This window comes from Atractosteus spatula, chromosome 14, assembly GCF_055471065.1.
Source record: "Atractosteus spatula isolate fAtrSpa1 chromosome 14, fAtrSpa1.hap1, whole genome shotgun sequence".
Lineage (NCBI taxonomy): Eukaryota > Metazoa > Chordata > Actinopteri > Semionotiformes > Lepisosteidae > Atractosteus > Atractosteus spatula.
In genome coordinates this window covers 41,265,357-41,283,597 of record NC_142719.1, presented here as the reverse complement: position 1 = coordinate 41,283,597, position 18,241 = coordinate 41,265,357, and the positions used below count along the sequence as shown (strand labels likewise).

General features: G+C 41.6%; 1 protein-coding gene across 1 annotated transcript in view; it reads left to right on the top strand.

Moving 5' to 3' along the window:
• The window catches only part of htr4 (5-hydroxytryptamine receptor 4), a 45,744-nt gene that overhangs the window by 14,118 nt on the left and 13,385 nt on the right, over positions 1 to 18,241 (top strand). The window contains exons 2-3 of the mRNA XM_088931731.1: positions 6,726 to 6,872; positions 9,927 to 10,127. Coding sequence (XP_088787857.1) covers positions 6,726 to 6,872; positions 9,927 to 10,127 — 348 coding nt within the window. The remainder of the gene's footprint in view (positions 1 to 6,725; positions 6,873 to 9,926; positions 10,128 to 18,241) is intronic.

Below are 18,241 nucleotides of genomic sequence, written 5' to 3'. Positions count from 1 at the left end.
AATGTTACAAATGAGAGGAGACCTTCTGGCCCACCCAGCTAATCAGTGTTAAGAGAAAGGATTAGACTGTCAGGGAGGACTTGTGGAAGACGGGAAAGTGAAATTAAGTGGTCAACTGGTCACTTCATCCAGCAGAGGGCTCAAAAGGGCTACTGCTGAAGACATGGTGATTGTTGAGTTAAAATAATTAAGAACTATAGATTAACATTTCTAAATTCATAAAATGGAAGGATACCAGTGTGAGCTCTGAGCAGATGTATATTAAGTTTCTACCTGTTAGAAAGCTTGGTTTCCAAGCCAGCTTCAGCTCAGCTCTGACCTCATTTGTAACTTGTTGCTAAACAGGGACCAATAGTATAGTAACTTATGAGTTAGCTTTCCTGCTATCACTGCTGAATTGCAACAGCTTAAAATAACCATTTAGTGCGATAAGGAGGTCCACCAACAAAATTAAGGGGCTAAGCATGTTTTAAGAATGTTTTGAACTGTAGATTTGGAATTGCTAAAGGCACTGTATTTTTGTTGTACCCACCCAATCTAGAAAAGTCAGCTATGCATTTTTCACGTCAAGATGTACAGCAAGAATCCCCTCAAGTACACCCACCCAGGAGAGAACGAGGACGACTGCTTGATTCAGCTGTTTGGATCCGCCACCTTTGAGCCACTCGGTTTTTAACATCACAGATCCAGCCCTATTTAAGCTCCTCTTTACTGTAGGCCTCAGCCATTCTCTGCATGAGTTCAGTTTTCATTCTGAGAAAGCTAAGTGCAAAAACATCGCAAATAATACTTAAATACTGTGCAAGTGTCTTTTGGTATCTGCATCCTCCTAATACACACCAAAGAACAGTTCCATTGCACTGCACTCTGGTCTTGTGAAGCATCTACATTGTTTTCCTTTAACAGTAGTTAAGGGAAGTCTTAGGTGCATCAATATCTCCACCATCCAGTGCCACCATCCTTAGTTCTCCATTTGTGAAACTCAGCATAGGAAAGAGGACCAAGTCACGGATCACTGGAAAACTTCTTCCAGCAATGGATCAGTAGACCACAGAGTTCTTAATGGTATCCAGAAAGCCAGTCAAATAACAAAGAATGGTGGATCTTAGTCCCATTTCTGTAGTACCCCAGAAAAAACAGCAAGCAAGATCAATTACAGACACCATTTAGCACTGGCAATTAAGGGCCCAGTTGGAAAATTAACCATTAATTAATTATTATTTAATTAATTAAATTAATAGGACCAAGAACCACTGGCACAGAAAACTGAGCAACAGTGCTCTATAGCAGCATGTCATTACTCTCTCCATGAAAATGTAAAAGAGATGAGTGGACAAATCAGAAACCCAAATTTGGGTGATGTAATAAAAATAGTTGATAATTACAGTGAGAAACATTGTGTATTGCACAGTGATGCAGCCTGCAGCTCTTGACCTGCAATCTTAAGAGTTCAAGATTCCATGGTTAGGCAAGGAAAGGCAGCTACAGTATAACGTTTGCTTTCATTTTCTGCAGTACTCTGACCGCACTCTTGACTGGGTCACTGCAAACACCAGACAGCTGTTGCCGTAAAAGAGCAGAGCGTTCGTCAAGCTGGGTTTAACGTTGGTTGAAGAAACCTGCCGGCTTCCAGATTTTAAAGAAACCTTTTGATTACTGTGCAACAAGAATAATATCTTCAAACTCTGCACCTGGCAACAAATCAGACTGGCAGGCTTATTAGATTTGCAAATATTCTGCAGTAGTGATTACAAAGCCAGTGACTGTCTGCTGAAAGGCTGGTAGTTTGTGTAATTGCTTTACAAGGCATTTAGAATATGCGGTAAGTGGAATGAAAATATACACGTATTACCAGAGCAAACCCTACTCCAGCCCATAAAAAGCCCTTCACGTTAATCACTGTCACAAAGAACTTAGAATCACTAATATTCTTGGGCACTGAGCAGAAGTCCCTGTCTGAGCTGTTTTTGTTAGAGTGGTGCTCATGAAACTCAAGCTCAAGTAACAGCGATAGGAAGATGTCTTCCATTTGAATAGCAATGTGATTTATTTTGGGTTTTACAAACTGTAAGCTGTTGTGCTTAAGCCAATCCCAGCGGCAGTTTATTTCTTACATGCTCCTGCATTTTGAATGTATTTGCACTGACATGCACAGAGAATTAAAGTGAGATTTTAAAATACCTAATGCGTATTTTTTTTGTTTCATCAGAACCATTGGTCCCAGGATTCCTCACTTAAAATAACTTTCTCGGTTCATACAGGAAGATGGGGGAGTAGTGCTGGGGCTGTTTCGGAATGTTTTCGCTAAGCCCTGACCCTCCGTTCCATTTTTAGCGCTGTAGAGATAGAGCTAAAAATGACAAGGATAGAAACTACCACACTCGCTCAATTTCGAAACCTTTTCCTTCCACATTTGTATCTGGCTTACGAATGTACCACAGCACCCAAAAAGCTACAGAGAACTGTCATGAGGCAGAATGAATGCTGCCTGTCTGAATGGATTGTTCTGAGTTATCAGTCACACAAAATGGGTTTTGTATTTAACATGACATTATTGTGATTTGCTTGTTGCTTGATTTCTCTGTCCATTTTTTTAATGCAATGTGTAACTACCCCCCATCCCCAACCAATGCACTGTACAGCATAGTGGCTCAGTCTCTGCATTTATAACTGGTGGTTGTTTGGGCTGGAGTCTCTGCTGCAGACTCTGCTGTCGTACAGTACCTTGAGTGCGGTTCTTTACCCCAGTTGCTCCAGTCCACCCGGCTGTGTTCAGTAAGTGAACACAGCATTGCTGGGGGATCTCCTGTGATGGACCAGCAGCCCGTCCAGTTGGCCAGCCATAGAAACCAGAGCTCTGGCCCCATGAGCTGGTGATATAAAATTATCTAACGACTGTAATCGTAACATCTAATAAGAGGAAACGTTGGTGAGGCAAGTTTTTTTTCCTTGGTGAAACACTTGTTTTGGAATTTTATCTGCAGTTAATTTTCAAATAGAAAAATAAAGGCGCGATGTTCCTTCTGAACACTGTGTTGTTTCCGAAAGCTGCCCCCGTGTTTTCGGGCTCGTACTGTGCAGTGGGGTTGTAGTGTTGCACTCCGACAACAGCAATACCCCCTCTGTAGCCTGAAGTGCTCAGATCCCCGATGTTAAGCAAGGCTGGCCCTGGTCTGTACTGGGATGGGTGACTTTCATGTTGCTGCAGTAAGGGGTTTGGGCAAATCCGTAGTAGGGCTCTTCTCTCTGGACAGGATTTTCCAAACCAAAGCCAGAACATGGTGGCCAGCATGGGAGATGGCTAAATTATACTATTTCGGCTTCCTAAACCTCCCTCTCAGTTCAAGCGGTGTAGTAATTTCTCCCCCTTCCATCTGATAAATCGTGTAGTGAGGCTACTGGTACTGTGTGGCTGCAGATGGGTGCATTTCAGTGGCAGGTGAAGTACAATAAGACATACTGTACAATATATGTGGAGCCCTTTGTCAATCACTGGGATGAAGAGTACTATAGAAATGTAGGCTATTATAACTATTATTACTAACTAATAGGGATCCTTGTGGTATTGGTATTCTTTAATTCTAGAACAATGAAGTCAAAACTATTCCTGGATTATTTTGTGTGAAGCCGGTTTCAAAGTAAAGCAAAGCAGAAATAACATCCTGTGTATCTAGCAATGGTTAAGTGCCTTAAGGAGACGATAACATCCCATGATGCTATGCTGTATTATTGTTTGCTGCAAGAAAATAAAATTAGAAAATTTCCAAACAAGTACAGTACTAGCCATTAGGCCCTCCGGTCCCATTCAGTAATGTGTGAAAAAATAAGGCAAGAAGTGATGAAGAAGATGAAAATGACGGGGTTTTAACAAAATGAAAAGGTTTTAACAAAAGAAAATCAAATTGTAGCTTCACAGGCAAAATATCTACACAAATGCTACACAATATTCTTTTTGTGATTAAAATACTTAACAGGATTTGTCCAACATTGAAGGTGGAAATCGAAAACAAACATGACTCTATTTTTATATGTACAGATAGTGATGGAAAACCTGCAGTTCTGATTCACTGTGATTCATACCTTAAGAAACTGTTGTCATGTAACATGTAAACAATGGTATCAAAGTAATGTGGAGAATCATGGAAATTCAGACAAACATCTGAAGGCAAAGCAGTGCATTTCAGAGTCACTAAGCTAAAGAGCTTTTAAAAGTTAATTCTCAACATGTACAGTATGTGCAATGAAGTAGCACAGTCAGAGTTTTCTCCCTTGCCTACACAACTAAATTATGGAGTCTGGGCTGGTCTCACAGGAGGCTCTGCCAGAGATCTTGAATTGTATCCTGGGTACTGAAGATGACCCAGTGACCCAGTGATTCCTCTTCCATGCATTGTAGCTGAATTATATTCTTGAATAACCCAGCAGTTTTTACACTGCAGGGATCTGCGGTGATTTTCAGGCCTGAGATTCTTGGAAAGTTGGTTTGGAAGAATGTTTTAAATTGAACTTATAGCAAAGAGTTTTTTTTATTGTTTGCTGTGTAGGCCACAACATACAGATTATCAGGTAAGCATCTGCAGTGTAATTAAAAAATCTATAAAAGGGGACGTACTGCATAAGAGTAAGTGTAATTTTGTAACACTTCCACAACTTAACTTTACTTAAACATTCGTTGGAAACTGTTCTGTCCATTTCAGGTTTTTTTTTACTTCAGACTCTGACAGTACAAAGGCAAACTCCTTTTTTCTCCTCTTTTTTTCTCATTTACAAAAGGCTAAGTTTACTTTTCTGAGGACTACAAATCCATTAATGAGTTGTTTGTTCACAGGCTGATCACAAACGCCCTGGTCAACCCTACAGATATCTGTGTTTGTTATTCACATGCCCAAAGTCTTCCCTGTACATAATGAATTGGATTGCCATTAATGTGTCACTGAGTCATAATTAATTATTACTATGTACCGTCATTAATTAAGAATGTGATGGATTGAGCTGTATATCCTAATCTCCTCTGCACCTACTGTAGGCAGCTCCAGCAGTAAAGGTGCCCATTGGACTCCATAGTCTAGGCATCATAGAACAAAGTCTTGGGCTTTGCTGTTAACTGATTGTAATTGGCAACTGCTTTGCTTGGGTGGCACAGACTCCCCTGGGACCCTAAATCCCTAGGGCATGCCAGATACCTGTTAACCAGAAAGGGTATTAGTGATACTGCATCTGACTTCTCTCTAATTGTCTTACTGGTGCCTTGGGCTTTCTGAATGACTACGAGCTGAGTGATCTGGCAAGGGCCTGCCTGGCAGTGCTGATGTCCTTGCATCTTTGTGTCTTCTGTTCAAGAGCAGGGGCTGGTGAGGAGAGCAAAGTCTGTAAAGTCCTGCCAGACCAGATAATTGGAGCGATAAAAAGTTTTTTTAAAATACCATTTTGATAAATACAATCAAAAACTGTACGTGTTCAAACACAAATTGTCCTGGAGCATAAAAAAATCAGGAGCAGAGTTGAAAAGGCAAAATTATGGAAATTGATAGGCTATTTAAAGCATATTAGCAACATTTGAATTCCAAAATGTGCCCTTTTAATTAGATGTGGCCAATAGATAATGAAATAAGTTACACCTATGGAGTGCACACTGTAATTAATGTCTTGATTTTTAATTATCTTCTTAATCATTCTCTAATGAGACATTGTCTAGAGTATACAGACATTTTGTAAAACCTAGTCCTCTCTGTACTAAGGTAAAGAGTGATATACAGCACTGCAACATTTTAACTACAGTACATGTGAAAATACTTTGCATCAGAATATTGGACGACTGAGGAAATAATGTGGATTCCTTTTGGACAGCAGCAGAGCACCAATGCAAAATGCTGCTTTTGAATAAAATTGCACTCAGCTGTTACTCTCTGCCCAATCCACTACCACACTCTGTTCTTAGCCCAGAGTACTATAAATATAATGGACCATAAACAGCTGCTTTCTGCGCCATGCAACAGCTCTAAAATTTATTTGCATTTTCCCAGTCACCCTGGCCTCATTAAATTGCAGGGAGCTACTTAATGTTAAGCTTATCCGCACTGCTGTTCCATATAGAGATTTATTAATGAACGCTGACTCTCTTCAGATCCTTCGCCCCAAACATCAACAAAGGCCCCTTAAACACTTCAGTCTTCACTGTCGCAGACAGCTTCTCCCCCCTTCCCATCCCCCTGGAATCCCTCAAGCCCCTGGAATCTAAATGTTTACTTAAGTATCCCATTATGGTCTCAACGGCATCTCTTTATTTAGTTGAAGGCATGTGTCTGTCCAGTATATAGCAGCTTGGAATGAAACCGTCCCTTTAAGACTGATCGCTTGTGATGAGCACGAAGCTCCTGCCACATTAAAACGAGCAGCCTTGGTCCCAGAGGACATGTGAGTGGGTGGGGGACCAGGCCAAGCTCGAAGTGTGGCGTGCTTGCCCTTCGTACAGGGCCTGATGCAGACGACTGTGCTCCTGTCTGTGAGGATGGGCAGCTCAGACTGGTGAAAATGCACAGCATACGACAAAACCTTCTGGGTCCCACTGTCTCCTGCACACATCCCACATTTCAAGAAAAACCTACAGTAGATTCACTCTGACATTCCTTCCGCAGTGAACTTGCTCCTGGGAAATCCTTTTTCACGCGCCTCTCTGTCTCTCTCTCTCCCCTCCTACTCTCCTCATCGGCGTTCCCTGTGGGCAGTACCCCGGAGGCGACGCCCCACGCCCTCTCCAGTTACAGCGTGGTGGAGCGGATCGTTCTGATCACCTTCCTGTCGCTGGTGATGCTCATGACCGTGCTGGGGAACCTGCTGGTCATGGTGGCTGTCTGCAAGGACCGGCAGCTCAGGTCAGTGGAACCTCCCGGGGCACTTTGCCATGCGGAAACTTCCAAAGACAGCCGGACGTTGCCTTTGCTTTTGTGCGGCAGGTTACGAGGCTTACAGAATCTGTTGAACAAAACCTAATACGCAGGTAAAAAGTGCAGTTTCAATAAGTGAAAATCTCAAGGATGGAGGTACAGTATGGGAATCGATTACACAGGAGAATTACACAATACAGTCAGTCCTTTAAAATAAGGATAAGGATTAATTCTGGTAAAGTTGTACTTTTGCTTTTGCATTTAGTGATCACGTGCTTTGTTCTCTTCCTGTTTTATTTGAGTGTGTTTCCATTGAGAATTAGCATGGTGTTCCAAAGATGATGACAGTCTTAACAGGGCTTCCTGTTACAAAGTTTTACAATTTGAAATCAATGGTACTGTAATTTGCTGTTACAGCATAGTATAAGCCAGTCAGACCATGCTAACCCATAGACAGGAAAGGTGATGGCCTCTTTGAGCTGTAAGAAAAAAATACTGTAAACACATGAACAAGTTCTTAATTACACAGTAAAATTTCAGAAAGAAATGCCAATACTGGGGTATAATAAATAGGCTTCAAAATACAGTAGTTAAAACTGTTGCAAAATACCATACAGGATGCTCGGAGCAGCCTCAATTTTAATATCAGTCATTTTTAATGAGTCAGGACGTTTTTACAGTCTATTTCAGCATTTTATTGAGAGCCTGCCAGAAGGCTTTCAAAATAGCTTTCCTTCCGTTTTCCCCTTTTTCATTCATCTTTTCAGTGTTTTCTTCACTGAACAGATACAAAAAGTCTTTTCTCGTGCATTCGGTCTTTTATGTGTATCACGAGAATGCACTTCAGTTTTACTACTCTTGACAGGCAGAGATATTGAGTACAAGAAAGATGCATCACAGCACAGCCTCTGTGAGCTGTTTCATTCAGAATTTTTTTTTTAATCCGTTAACTTTCTACTCTAGGCACCAGGAGTTCAAATTGTAGAGTCATGGCAGCTTGCAAAACAGGAACACCAGAGCACTCTAATTCAGATGAATAGCCCCAATTAAAAAAGCTCTGAATCTTATCTGTCTCTTGCAGACTGTTAAAAAAGGCTTCATAGAAATAATGGATTATTTCTTTCCTCTTGTTCCCTAGACCCACATACACACACAGTCCCGGTGCGCTGAGGTCATTGCTGTTAAATCTTTTTTTTTCTTGAAACACTGAAGGCCTATCCCAAGTCCCCCACTTGTCTTTTGTGTATATTCTGTTTGGCCTTGCCGCTTTCAAGGCAGGAGGTTGTTTATTCTGCAAATGTTTTCTTTTGTTATTTGCATTTTTAATTGAGGTTGTCAATTAGAAGAGACCCAAGGAACCACCGCGTTTTGCCTCCACATGCTGCGTATAATTTGACATGGAATGGAGTATATTTTAGAAGTAAGAAAAAGGAGAAATGAAGTCAAATATAATTTCATTTTATTTGCTATAGTGCTCCTCTCAACACGTTACCACACAGCACTTTACAGAAATTAACAATAATAATATTATAATAGTCGACCACATGGGCACAGAGGTGAGAAAAACTAAAACCTGCAGAGAGAGTAACAAAACTGTTGTTTGTGTGGTGCCTTTGTGTAGTTAACATGCACAGGTGTACAGGTGCCTGCAGGGCACGCATAAGGAGACTGGATATTATGTGCCACAGAAAATAAGTCAGTTCAGCAACAGAAACCTCTGGGGGTCCTAGGCCCAACAATTGGTCCCCTCTCTCCAGACAGTGGGCTTGAGGTACATAAATTAGATCAGATCATGAACAGTCTGTGCAAAGTCCTGCCATTCTGGGTCTGTTGTCTGGGTAGCTAAGGTCTCCCAGGTCTTGAGTTCCAGGTTTTGATGTATACACATGCATTGCAGAGAACACACAGGTATGTTTTTTTTTGTGGCAGGACATTTTTCTATTTTATTAAAATGACTTCAAAGACGCTCAAATATAAACAGTATTCACTCAGCCTGAGACAAAATAGCTAATCCCTCACTCTGGATGTCATGCGGTATTTCTCTTTAATGTTGGATACTAGACTATATCATGTGACAGGGCAGTTGTTCCTTAACATGCAGTACAGAGAGTCAGACTGGATACTGTCAATAGCACCTTAAATACGTGGTTCACACAGTGGCCCAAAGTTCCTGTGTTCTGGTTCCTGCAGACTACTGGGTTTCATTATGGAGTGTCTCAATTCCTTTTTTTAATAAAGTAATCTGCGATTAAAAGTTAATGTTAAAACATTTTTAATTCAATTAAGATTGATAATTAAGATACTTTTTTTTCTTTTTGATGATTCTTTGGATGATTTTTATTTGTAGCTACTTAATGGAAAGTCTTTTAGACGCATTGATTGAGCATCCACTGGTCTGTTGAGTCTCAAGCAGAGACCAGAAATCACATCAATAAATAACACCAGCCTGTTGGCCGGAAGCCTGGAGTTACTGAAACACTTACTCAGCCTGTTGGATGTTTGCAGTGCAGCTTTTCAAAGATGTGCACTCCTGTTCTCTAACTCTGTCCAAATCAAACTCCAACTCCAAATCAAAAGGCATCTTCTTTTCCAAAACTGGCTCAATGAGGGATAGATGTTTTACTTCCTCTTGTTCTCAGATACAGCTGAGTCTGACCAAACGTACTGCTTTCAACCAGCAGAATTAGAAAGGAGACTGCATACTGTTGACCACGCTGGTTTCTGCGAGACACAAATGTGTTTGGATCAGTGGAAACGTGGATGCCGTGAAGAAAATACAGCAAAATAATTTTGTGGAGGCCATCTCAGGACAGCAGATCAATAAATGATGAATATGATACATGTACTGTATATTGTCTGTACTGACACCACAAGTGCAGTGATGGAAAATGGGATCAATAGCATCACAAGCTGTAAGTCACTGCAGTCTCACAGTAGCACACAGGGTAATGATTAGTCTTCAGGTAGAAATTTAGACTCAAAATCCCGCTGCCTCAGTGGGCAACTTCAATCCTCTGTTCGTGTGCTTGGCTTGTTTTTCAGGAAAATCAAGACGAACTATTTCATCGTGTCACTGGCGTTTGCAGACCTGCTGGTTTCGGTGCTGGTGATGCCGTTTGGTGCCATTGAGCTGATCCACCAGAACTGGATCTACGGGGAGACGTTCTGTCTGGTGCGGACCTCTCTGGATGTTCTGCTGACCACCGCCTCCATCCTGCACCTGTGCTGCATCTCCCTGGACAGGTCAGGACCTGGAGCTGTGTGGGATCTGGGGTAGAATAGAGGAGTGTATTGCCATATACACATGTACATTGGATGTCTTATTCGCGTTGATCTCTCAGGACAGAGAACAGTACAGCAGATGTCACAGTATGACTGACAACACCACACAATGTAGACAGTTTACATTACAAAGTGGTACATAATACATAGCAACAACCAGAGCAATAAACATGTGGTAGTGAAAAGAAATTGGTAGTCCGAGTCAAACATGCAGAGTGCAGAGCTGCATTGAGTTGTGAGGCATTGCACAGTTAGCTGTTAAGGATGTGCAGTGCTGTGGGGTAGAAAGGTACCTGACTACTCTACAGTGTGTCAGTTACAGTACATCAGTGATCAGCATAGACTGAAACAAGCCTCGCCGAAACACTGTGTGTGCAGGGGGAGCTCATTCTTTAGAATGAGGAGGAGGAGACTGGGTCATTATGAGCTGATGCGTGTAGAATAGGATACTAACGACCTCAATTTCCCTTCGGGATCAATAAAGTCTTATTTTATCTTAATAACTATCACATATTCCCACATATTTCTGCAACTGGCTGCTGTTTTTATTCTTTTCACTGTTGGAATCCTGACACGAATTGCAACTTGCATTGCAACCTGCACAATAGTGTGGTCATGAGGCCTGCTGCCTGCACGACATCACTTGTTTCAAAGACATGTTGCTCTTTAGTGACACCAGGGTTTGCAGAAGAGTCATTTTCCTGTAGCCCACGAAACACTTCTGATAAGACAGAAGACACCAAGGATACACGCCTGCACGGCATGTAAGCTGGCTACACTGAGAGTCCGTGTCGTACTCCATAAGTGTAAAGGATTTCAGGATGGGACCAATGGCAATTACAGCTATGCAACTTACACAGCTGTAGCAATACTTGTTGATTTACTGTATACTGTTTTTATGATTAGCCAATTAACATACCAGTATGTCTTTTGACTGTGGGAAGACACCAGAGCACTGAAGGAAACCCACGCAAAACAGTAGCATTAGTATCTAGTAAACCAGAGCCGTGCTGGCAGTTGTGTGATTATGCAGTATTAAGATAATGCTTTGGTTAATTTGCAGGTATTAAATATTTCTGACTGTGTTCTAGACATTATGTCGTGCCCTATATCCCACACTCCTCAAGTTCAGGATATTGGTTCTTTTAGTAAACATTCTTTTTGCAGGATGCTAAATGGAGTTTAAAACTGAGGTCTGAGGTTTAAGTTTTCTTTCTGTGTTTCTGAATTTTCTTCATGAACACCACGAGAATGCTGGCTTGGAGATTTATACAGTGACAGTATGTTGAATTTAAATGTAATTATTTGGCGTCTCCTTTAGGGCACATAGGATTTCACAAATCACTGAGCTTCAGTATCAGACTCTAACCATTCTGCTATTTGGAAAAGTTACAGATTATTTATAATGCTATTTCTCTTTATTAACAGAATAATATGACCTACTTTATTTTGCTGCAAATGAATCCTGAAACAGTTATTCAAACGTCTGCTGTTAAACTGAATAATTTACCATTCATAACTTTAAAAATGTATAACATTTTAAAAAGGTTTGGCTTTTTGACTGTTTGAAACCCTAAGATCCTTCGGGGCATTAACGGAGACTTTCTGAGGTTTCAGCCTAGGTTATGTATACTTACACAGCTTCAGCTCTATATTTTATCCTTTTGTGTTCATACATATTTTGTTTTTAGAAAGATGAAGCTCTGCACAATGGAATTCTTTGGAGATTAGTTTTTGGGTTTTAATAGAAATGATATGCTTTACCAAAATGCCTGTTTAAAGATAACTTAAAATTTTAAGTTCTTAAAACTTCTAAGTTCCAGAAGAGATCCTTCTTACTTATTTATATCATTATTACTTTTGTTTCTGACATGGTGATATACAGTAATTTAGAATCCTTGCAAGAAAAAAAGTTTCCCAAAATAGAACTGACAGCTCTTCACGTGACCAGGTCACAAACATTAATGGAGTCTCTTGCTTTGACCAGGTATTCAATATGACCCAGGCGCACATATGTTGACCAAGAGGGTTGTTTCAAGAGATAATTGTTTTAGCTCTTCATGCATAGCAATTATAAAGTAGCGATTGTGTTCAACACAAGAAGTGCATCACACTTACAGTAATTTAGTATGTATTTCAGTGTCGGAACTGCTGAACATTATGGGGGTCTTATCAGTCACGTATAATCAGGGCTTGCAGTATGGTAATTACTTATTACAACCTCCAACCCTCATTAATTCCGCTGCTAAGGTACTGAATTCTTAAGTGTCTTGCAGTTTTTTTTAGTTTTTTACCCAGCTGATGAGCAGGGGTGGATAATTAGCATATCTTAGAGGAGGGTTACATCTTCATTCGCTTTATAGCATTGTTTGGCTACAGACAGCAAAGGGTATTATTTCTGCAGATTCTTTTCAGCCATTAAGAAAAAAATCTGTAAAACACAGGAGAGCACTTTGCATTGAACCTACAAATCAAATTCTTCATTGTTGAGTCATCGTTTCTTTCCTGTTTCTCAATTTCCAATCTGCTTGTATTTTATGCAGCTCAGAAATATACTGTATATGGGAATCAGTTTATGCAGCCATGTTTGAGATGAATACTTTCTTGACTTGTTAGTCATAGTATATTAATCACTGTATGTTCAGTATTTCATGACAAAAGTCTCACAGACTTTCTAGAATCTAAAAGATGCTAGACTCGAGGAATCAAATTCAATTGTTGGAGTCAAACTTTAAGGTTCTCAATAGGCCAGAGTATTCAAGACTACTAACTGGACAAATCGAATGTGTCAATGCTTTCCTCATACTGTACTGGATGACACCTTCTCAAATTGATAAAAGCAATTCAGCTGAAACAATTCTTAGAGAAGTAGTGCTATTTCCAAATAATTAGTTATGCAATTGAGCCCTTAATCTGGAATGAAACTTTAAAAGGTCCTTGATGCCTGGAGACTGACTGAACAGCTGTGACAATCAAAAGTGGAAAAAACACTTTTTAATTAAATGTTGGCACAGAACAATCAAGGTTTTCTTCTTAACGTGCAAATCTACAGTATGACTCAGTGACAGGAGACAATACTTGGTCTAAGTAGTTCCTGCTATTTCGTTTCTATGTTGTTGTGAACCTACAGTACGCTGCACCCTTCCAGGTTCAATTCCACATGGCTTCAAAAATATAAGTCTTTTAAGAGTACCAACCTTTATCAGTGCTTCATAATGAACTGCAGATGTGTTTGGTTTATGCTTAGTGTTTTACAGCAGTTGTCTAATGTCTTTGTTGACGCTGGTGGCTTTGGTATGACAGGTTTTCTTGCAGCTTTGAGCAAGATTCAGATGTACAGAAACATGGCAGTGCTGTTTGATCCTTTGAAGAGCAGAACTGCATAATGTGTCGGCAGGACATTTGTCGACAGACATGAAGGTCACACGCGAGACCCAGCCTCTTACTTGAACTCTTGAATCTGTGCACAGCTCTGCAGAGTTTTGGTCGTTTTGCTTTATGTGGCTGAAAGAACAATCACCTGTGGGTAGAAAAGGTGATTATAGCCGTGTTTATAATGATGTTTTAAATCAGAAAGACAGATGACCTGTGGAGTACCACAGGCGAAAATAATGCATCAAAACAGTGTGATTTACAGAATACACTGAGGAGGATCACAAGCATTTCTAGATTTCTTGTTAAAACAGAAAAAAAATAAAGTGAAGCCACCTCATTAATGTTTATATGTTTGTAAGCTGTCCTACATATATGGAAAAACATGTATCAGGTGTGTTTGGAATGCCAGGGTCATGCTTCAGAGAGTTACTGGATTGTTAAGCAGAGAGCTGGGTATGACCAAGCATCCTGAAATTCCCTTCAACGAGGAAGGCACTGGAGAAGAAACTAATTTAGGATGGAAAATTCTCACGCAGTTCTTCGGCGCACTACACAATTATGTACCACAATGAGTTTTTTTCTTATGACTTGTCACTGGACAGCCCCTGCCATCCACTGTTTCACCACTCCCTCCAGCCTTCGTGCAGTCTTCACTCCCTGAGCGGCTGGCTGGAGAGGAAGGCAGTGACAAGGCGGAAATATTGTCTGGGGCTCTGGGTTCGTTTGGAGCTCTGCAGTCCTTTAAATCCCCCTGCGCTTAAAAGCACATCTCAATTAACATGGACTTGAAAGACCACAAACTGCTTTTGAAAATGACGAGTTTAAACAGCATCCGTTCCCTTGCCTCCCCAGCAGTGTTTCTTAAAACTTTAAAATCCTCCACGAAGAGGGGACACGCTACACTGCTTATGGCTTTTATCTTAGAATAGCAATTATTAATAATAGTGACACTTTGTCTTGTGTTAGAGAGGCGCATGGGCTGGCTTCCTTTCAGCAGAGCAAAGGACCAAACGCAATGAGGTTTCAAAGGATTTTGAAGAACAAAAGAACTGAAATCCAAGACCTGCACACTCCTAATGGTTTCCATCGTCCTGTGCTTTCAATCAATGGAGATGATTGCTTGATGGAAACAGGCGGCAGTGCTGGGAGTCTCATTCATCATAGTCCTTTATTCTTTACTATCTTCAGAGTCACTAGTCATTTTTTTTCCCTTCTTCGTATCTCGGACGATTGGGAATGACCAGGTTTTTAATTGGCTTGGCCCACCACACCAGCACTGGAGGAGCAAAGAGAGCATGCTTGAGTCCACTGAGATCAAGCACGGCCAGGCCATCTGCTCATGGCACTTACTGTCTATCAGAGCCAAGGCTCAGGAGGGGGACACCATTTGAGCGAATGCAATCACAATCACAAGTGCCAGGCAGGTTCTCAGGGGTGCCGCTGCACTGCTATCCAAGAAGGCTCTTGGCAAATTCAAACCTGTTAACCCTTGGCAGTGCTCAGCCAGCAGTGACTTAGGACTTACACTAGGCAACCTGGTGCTCACAAGCATGGCAGTGGTCAAGTTCAATCCAGTGCTCTCTGCATGACAGGACCCAACCTGCACCCCAATCTTATGGGTTTTTTTTTAAAAATCTTATTTGTCAAGGTTTGTAGGGCTTTTTATTTGGGGGGGAGTGGTGAAGGGTGGTAGTGCACAGTTTGGATGAAATCAAAACTTTTTTCCATTCACATACAAAACCCAGAGCTTCAGTGCCGGTTTCAGTCTGATAGAAGGAAGAAGCAACATGAACCAGTAACCTATTAATCCCATGTCCTGTAATCTGCATTTCACAGGTATGTGGGTTTTGATTGAATTCAGGCCAAAGAAGGTTGAGGTTAAGAGGTCATTTGGTGTCCTGTGTACATTTTAATTTCCGTTTTTTTATTGGAAAATCTGTACGTTTTCACACACTTTGGCCTCTACCAGCCATGCCGTAAGAGAATGAGCACTGAGAGTCTACCACAAAGCCCTTGCATCCATGATATTTCATGAATTGGTCCACAACTTGTGGGTGAGGGGAGTTTTCGTTAATCACAGCCCCCCGTTGTGCAGCACTGCGGCAGTATTCCCGAGGGTGTTGTGTTAACCAGAGCAGGGGCTCTGGCAGCACAGTATACAGTACGTGGACCTCAGTGGGGGCGGAGGGCAACAGCACATTGAGTTGCAGCTGGAGAACAGTGGGACATGAATAATTTATTGCTCCCACTCCCGATCACATACAAGACCATATGCAATTTCTTGTATTAGGAATTTGTCTTTTCGCATACCCCAGCTTGCTCTCCATGAGACACACAGACAGGGAGAGAAGCTTGGGGTCAGAGCGCAGGGTCAGACATTTATACGGCACCCCTGGAGCAGCTGGGGTTAAGGGCCTTGCTCAGGAGCCCAACAGAGTAGGATTCCTTGAACCGGCAACCTTCCAGCCCCAGGCGCAGATCCTTAGCCACAGTGCCACCGCTCCGCCCCACACCCTCTCCCACCGTTGTGCAGAACAACCCTCCAGAGCAAATGGTCTGTCCTTTGTGTCTTTGAGCAACAGCTTTTCTTGTTCAAACAGCATTAAATCAGAATTTTCCGGTGGCTGTTGCTGTCATGATCCGTACGCTGCCATATTCATTTGTTCACTCGAGATGACTTCATGTTCGTCTGAAGCGAAGACATTACTCCTCTCTCCTACAATACGTATTTTACAGTTATTATTCGTAGATCAGATTTTGGTTATAATATGAAGTAGGATATATATACAGTATATACAAATCTTGGACATATTCAGTGTTATAATATTATTGTTTTATTATGTTGTAGGCGGTATTAGAGTAATTACTGGAATCTGTTAACCTAGCCCTATCCTGCCTGTACAAAAGGTTTATTAAAACAAGATAAAGCTGACTGGTATTAACAGCTCCTGCAACAAATTTCCTCCTACAAAGTGTTAAGGGTAGACATTAGAAGGACAAAACCCCTAAAGTGTGAAACAAACCTTTGTCACGTATCACATGAGTCTGTCTGTCCTGCAGGGCAGTCCCAACTTTGAACTGCTTATGTGATCGTCGCGGTTCCGCGCGGTGTCGTGCCCCCCGCCACCCGTTCCGTTCCGCAGCACCTGGGGCGCGAACCCGGGTCTCCGGCGTAACGCAACAGGGAACCAGCCGGGTGAGCTAAAGGAGACCTCCCCCAGCCCAGGCGGCTGAGGACCCTGCTACGCGCAGGGAGGGCGCTGACGTCACCACACTAGCTCCGCTACACTTAGCTCAATAAAGGATAAAACCTCACAAGAGTCCTGCTCTTCTGATGAATAATTTCCCACAACAATTAGAAGGCCTGTGACAACACGAGAACCGAAAATGATCAGTACTGTGGCAGAGAAGGGATAGATCATGAACACATTCATTGATTTTTGTCAGCCTTCACTTCAGCATTGTAGAATGAGCCTGTTATTTTTTCCTGTTTAAATAATACTTATTTTATTAAGTATGATCAAAATGCACGCTACTGTACTGTATGGACGAGTCCAGGTGTCGCCAAATTTTGAATCGATTTCCAGATTTGGAGCTCACGATAAGGAGCACTTTCTTATCTTTGATTTAAAGGTCAGTTCTGTGCTGGAAGCCTGCAGCCTGACACATCTGGACAGCTAAAAGAGATGCTGCAGCTTAGTCTGAAAATGCCAGGTGACTGGGGCCAGATTGAGCTCCAAGATAAAGTTGAATTGCACTTGCGTTCTGTTACCTATCTATGACAGTTTTATATGTGTGGGATTGGGGGGTCTCTAATTACAGTGTGTTTCTTATTTCCCGCTTTGTTTGTAGTCATCACTGATTAATTAGCTCTGCACACTAATGCATCCTTTCATTACCGTAATAGGAGAAGTAAAAACTGCATTACCGATAAGCCATTATGAAAATTTATCAGAGTTCCTTTTCTTCAAACTGTACTTATTACCTAGTGCCTTTTCATCAGGTACATGTGAAGTAACTGGCTGGTCTTTACAGCTTCTTCCCATAACCACATAAGGCCATTAATCAATGGAAAGTTAAATAAGAGGAACTTGCCTCGGAGGGTAGCAGATTTGGATATTACACATGAAAAAGTGCTGCCAAGTTTGATATCTTGGTGTGTATTAACCGAGATTAAACTCAGGTTTTACGGGGAACAGCAGCTTGTTACGAAGTGAGTTGTAAATCAAAGTGAAGCCGGGGTTAAGATAAAGGGATTCTCTGTGCCTGGGAGCTGGAGCTAAAGCGATCTTGAAGTCCCGTTATGAATGGGTTGGTGGGCAGACCCTTGTGTGGCAAGACTGCTGCTCTTCTAGGAATTTGGCAGGAGAGAAGCAGAGACAGAGGAGCTTGAGGGAAAAGACCCATTCACATTGTGTAGCAGACAGTGAGTGGATCTGGATGAATGGCCTTCAGAGAGATAGGAATGCATTTAAGGAAGAGATCATACCTCAGCCCTTGGGAGTCCTGGCTGTGCAGCAGGAATCTGAGTGAGAGCTCATTTCCTTAAAGACCATTACGAGGTTATTTACTAGCACTCAGCTAGTACTGTGTAGTGCAGGTCACCATCACTATTCATCTTTGCATCTCATTTTGAAGTGTTTTTTAAAATGAGAAAAGCACTGTAAATGTAAGTGGTTTCAGTGAACTTTTTTGCTTTT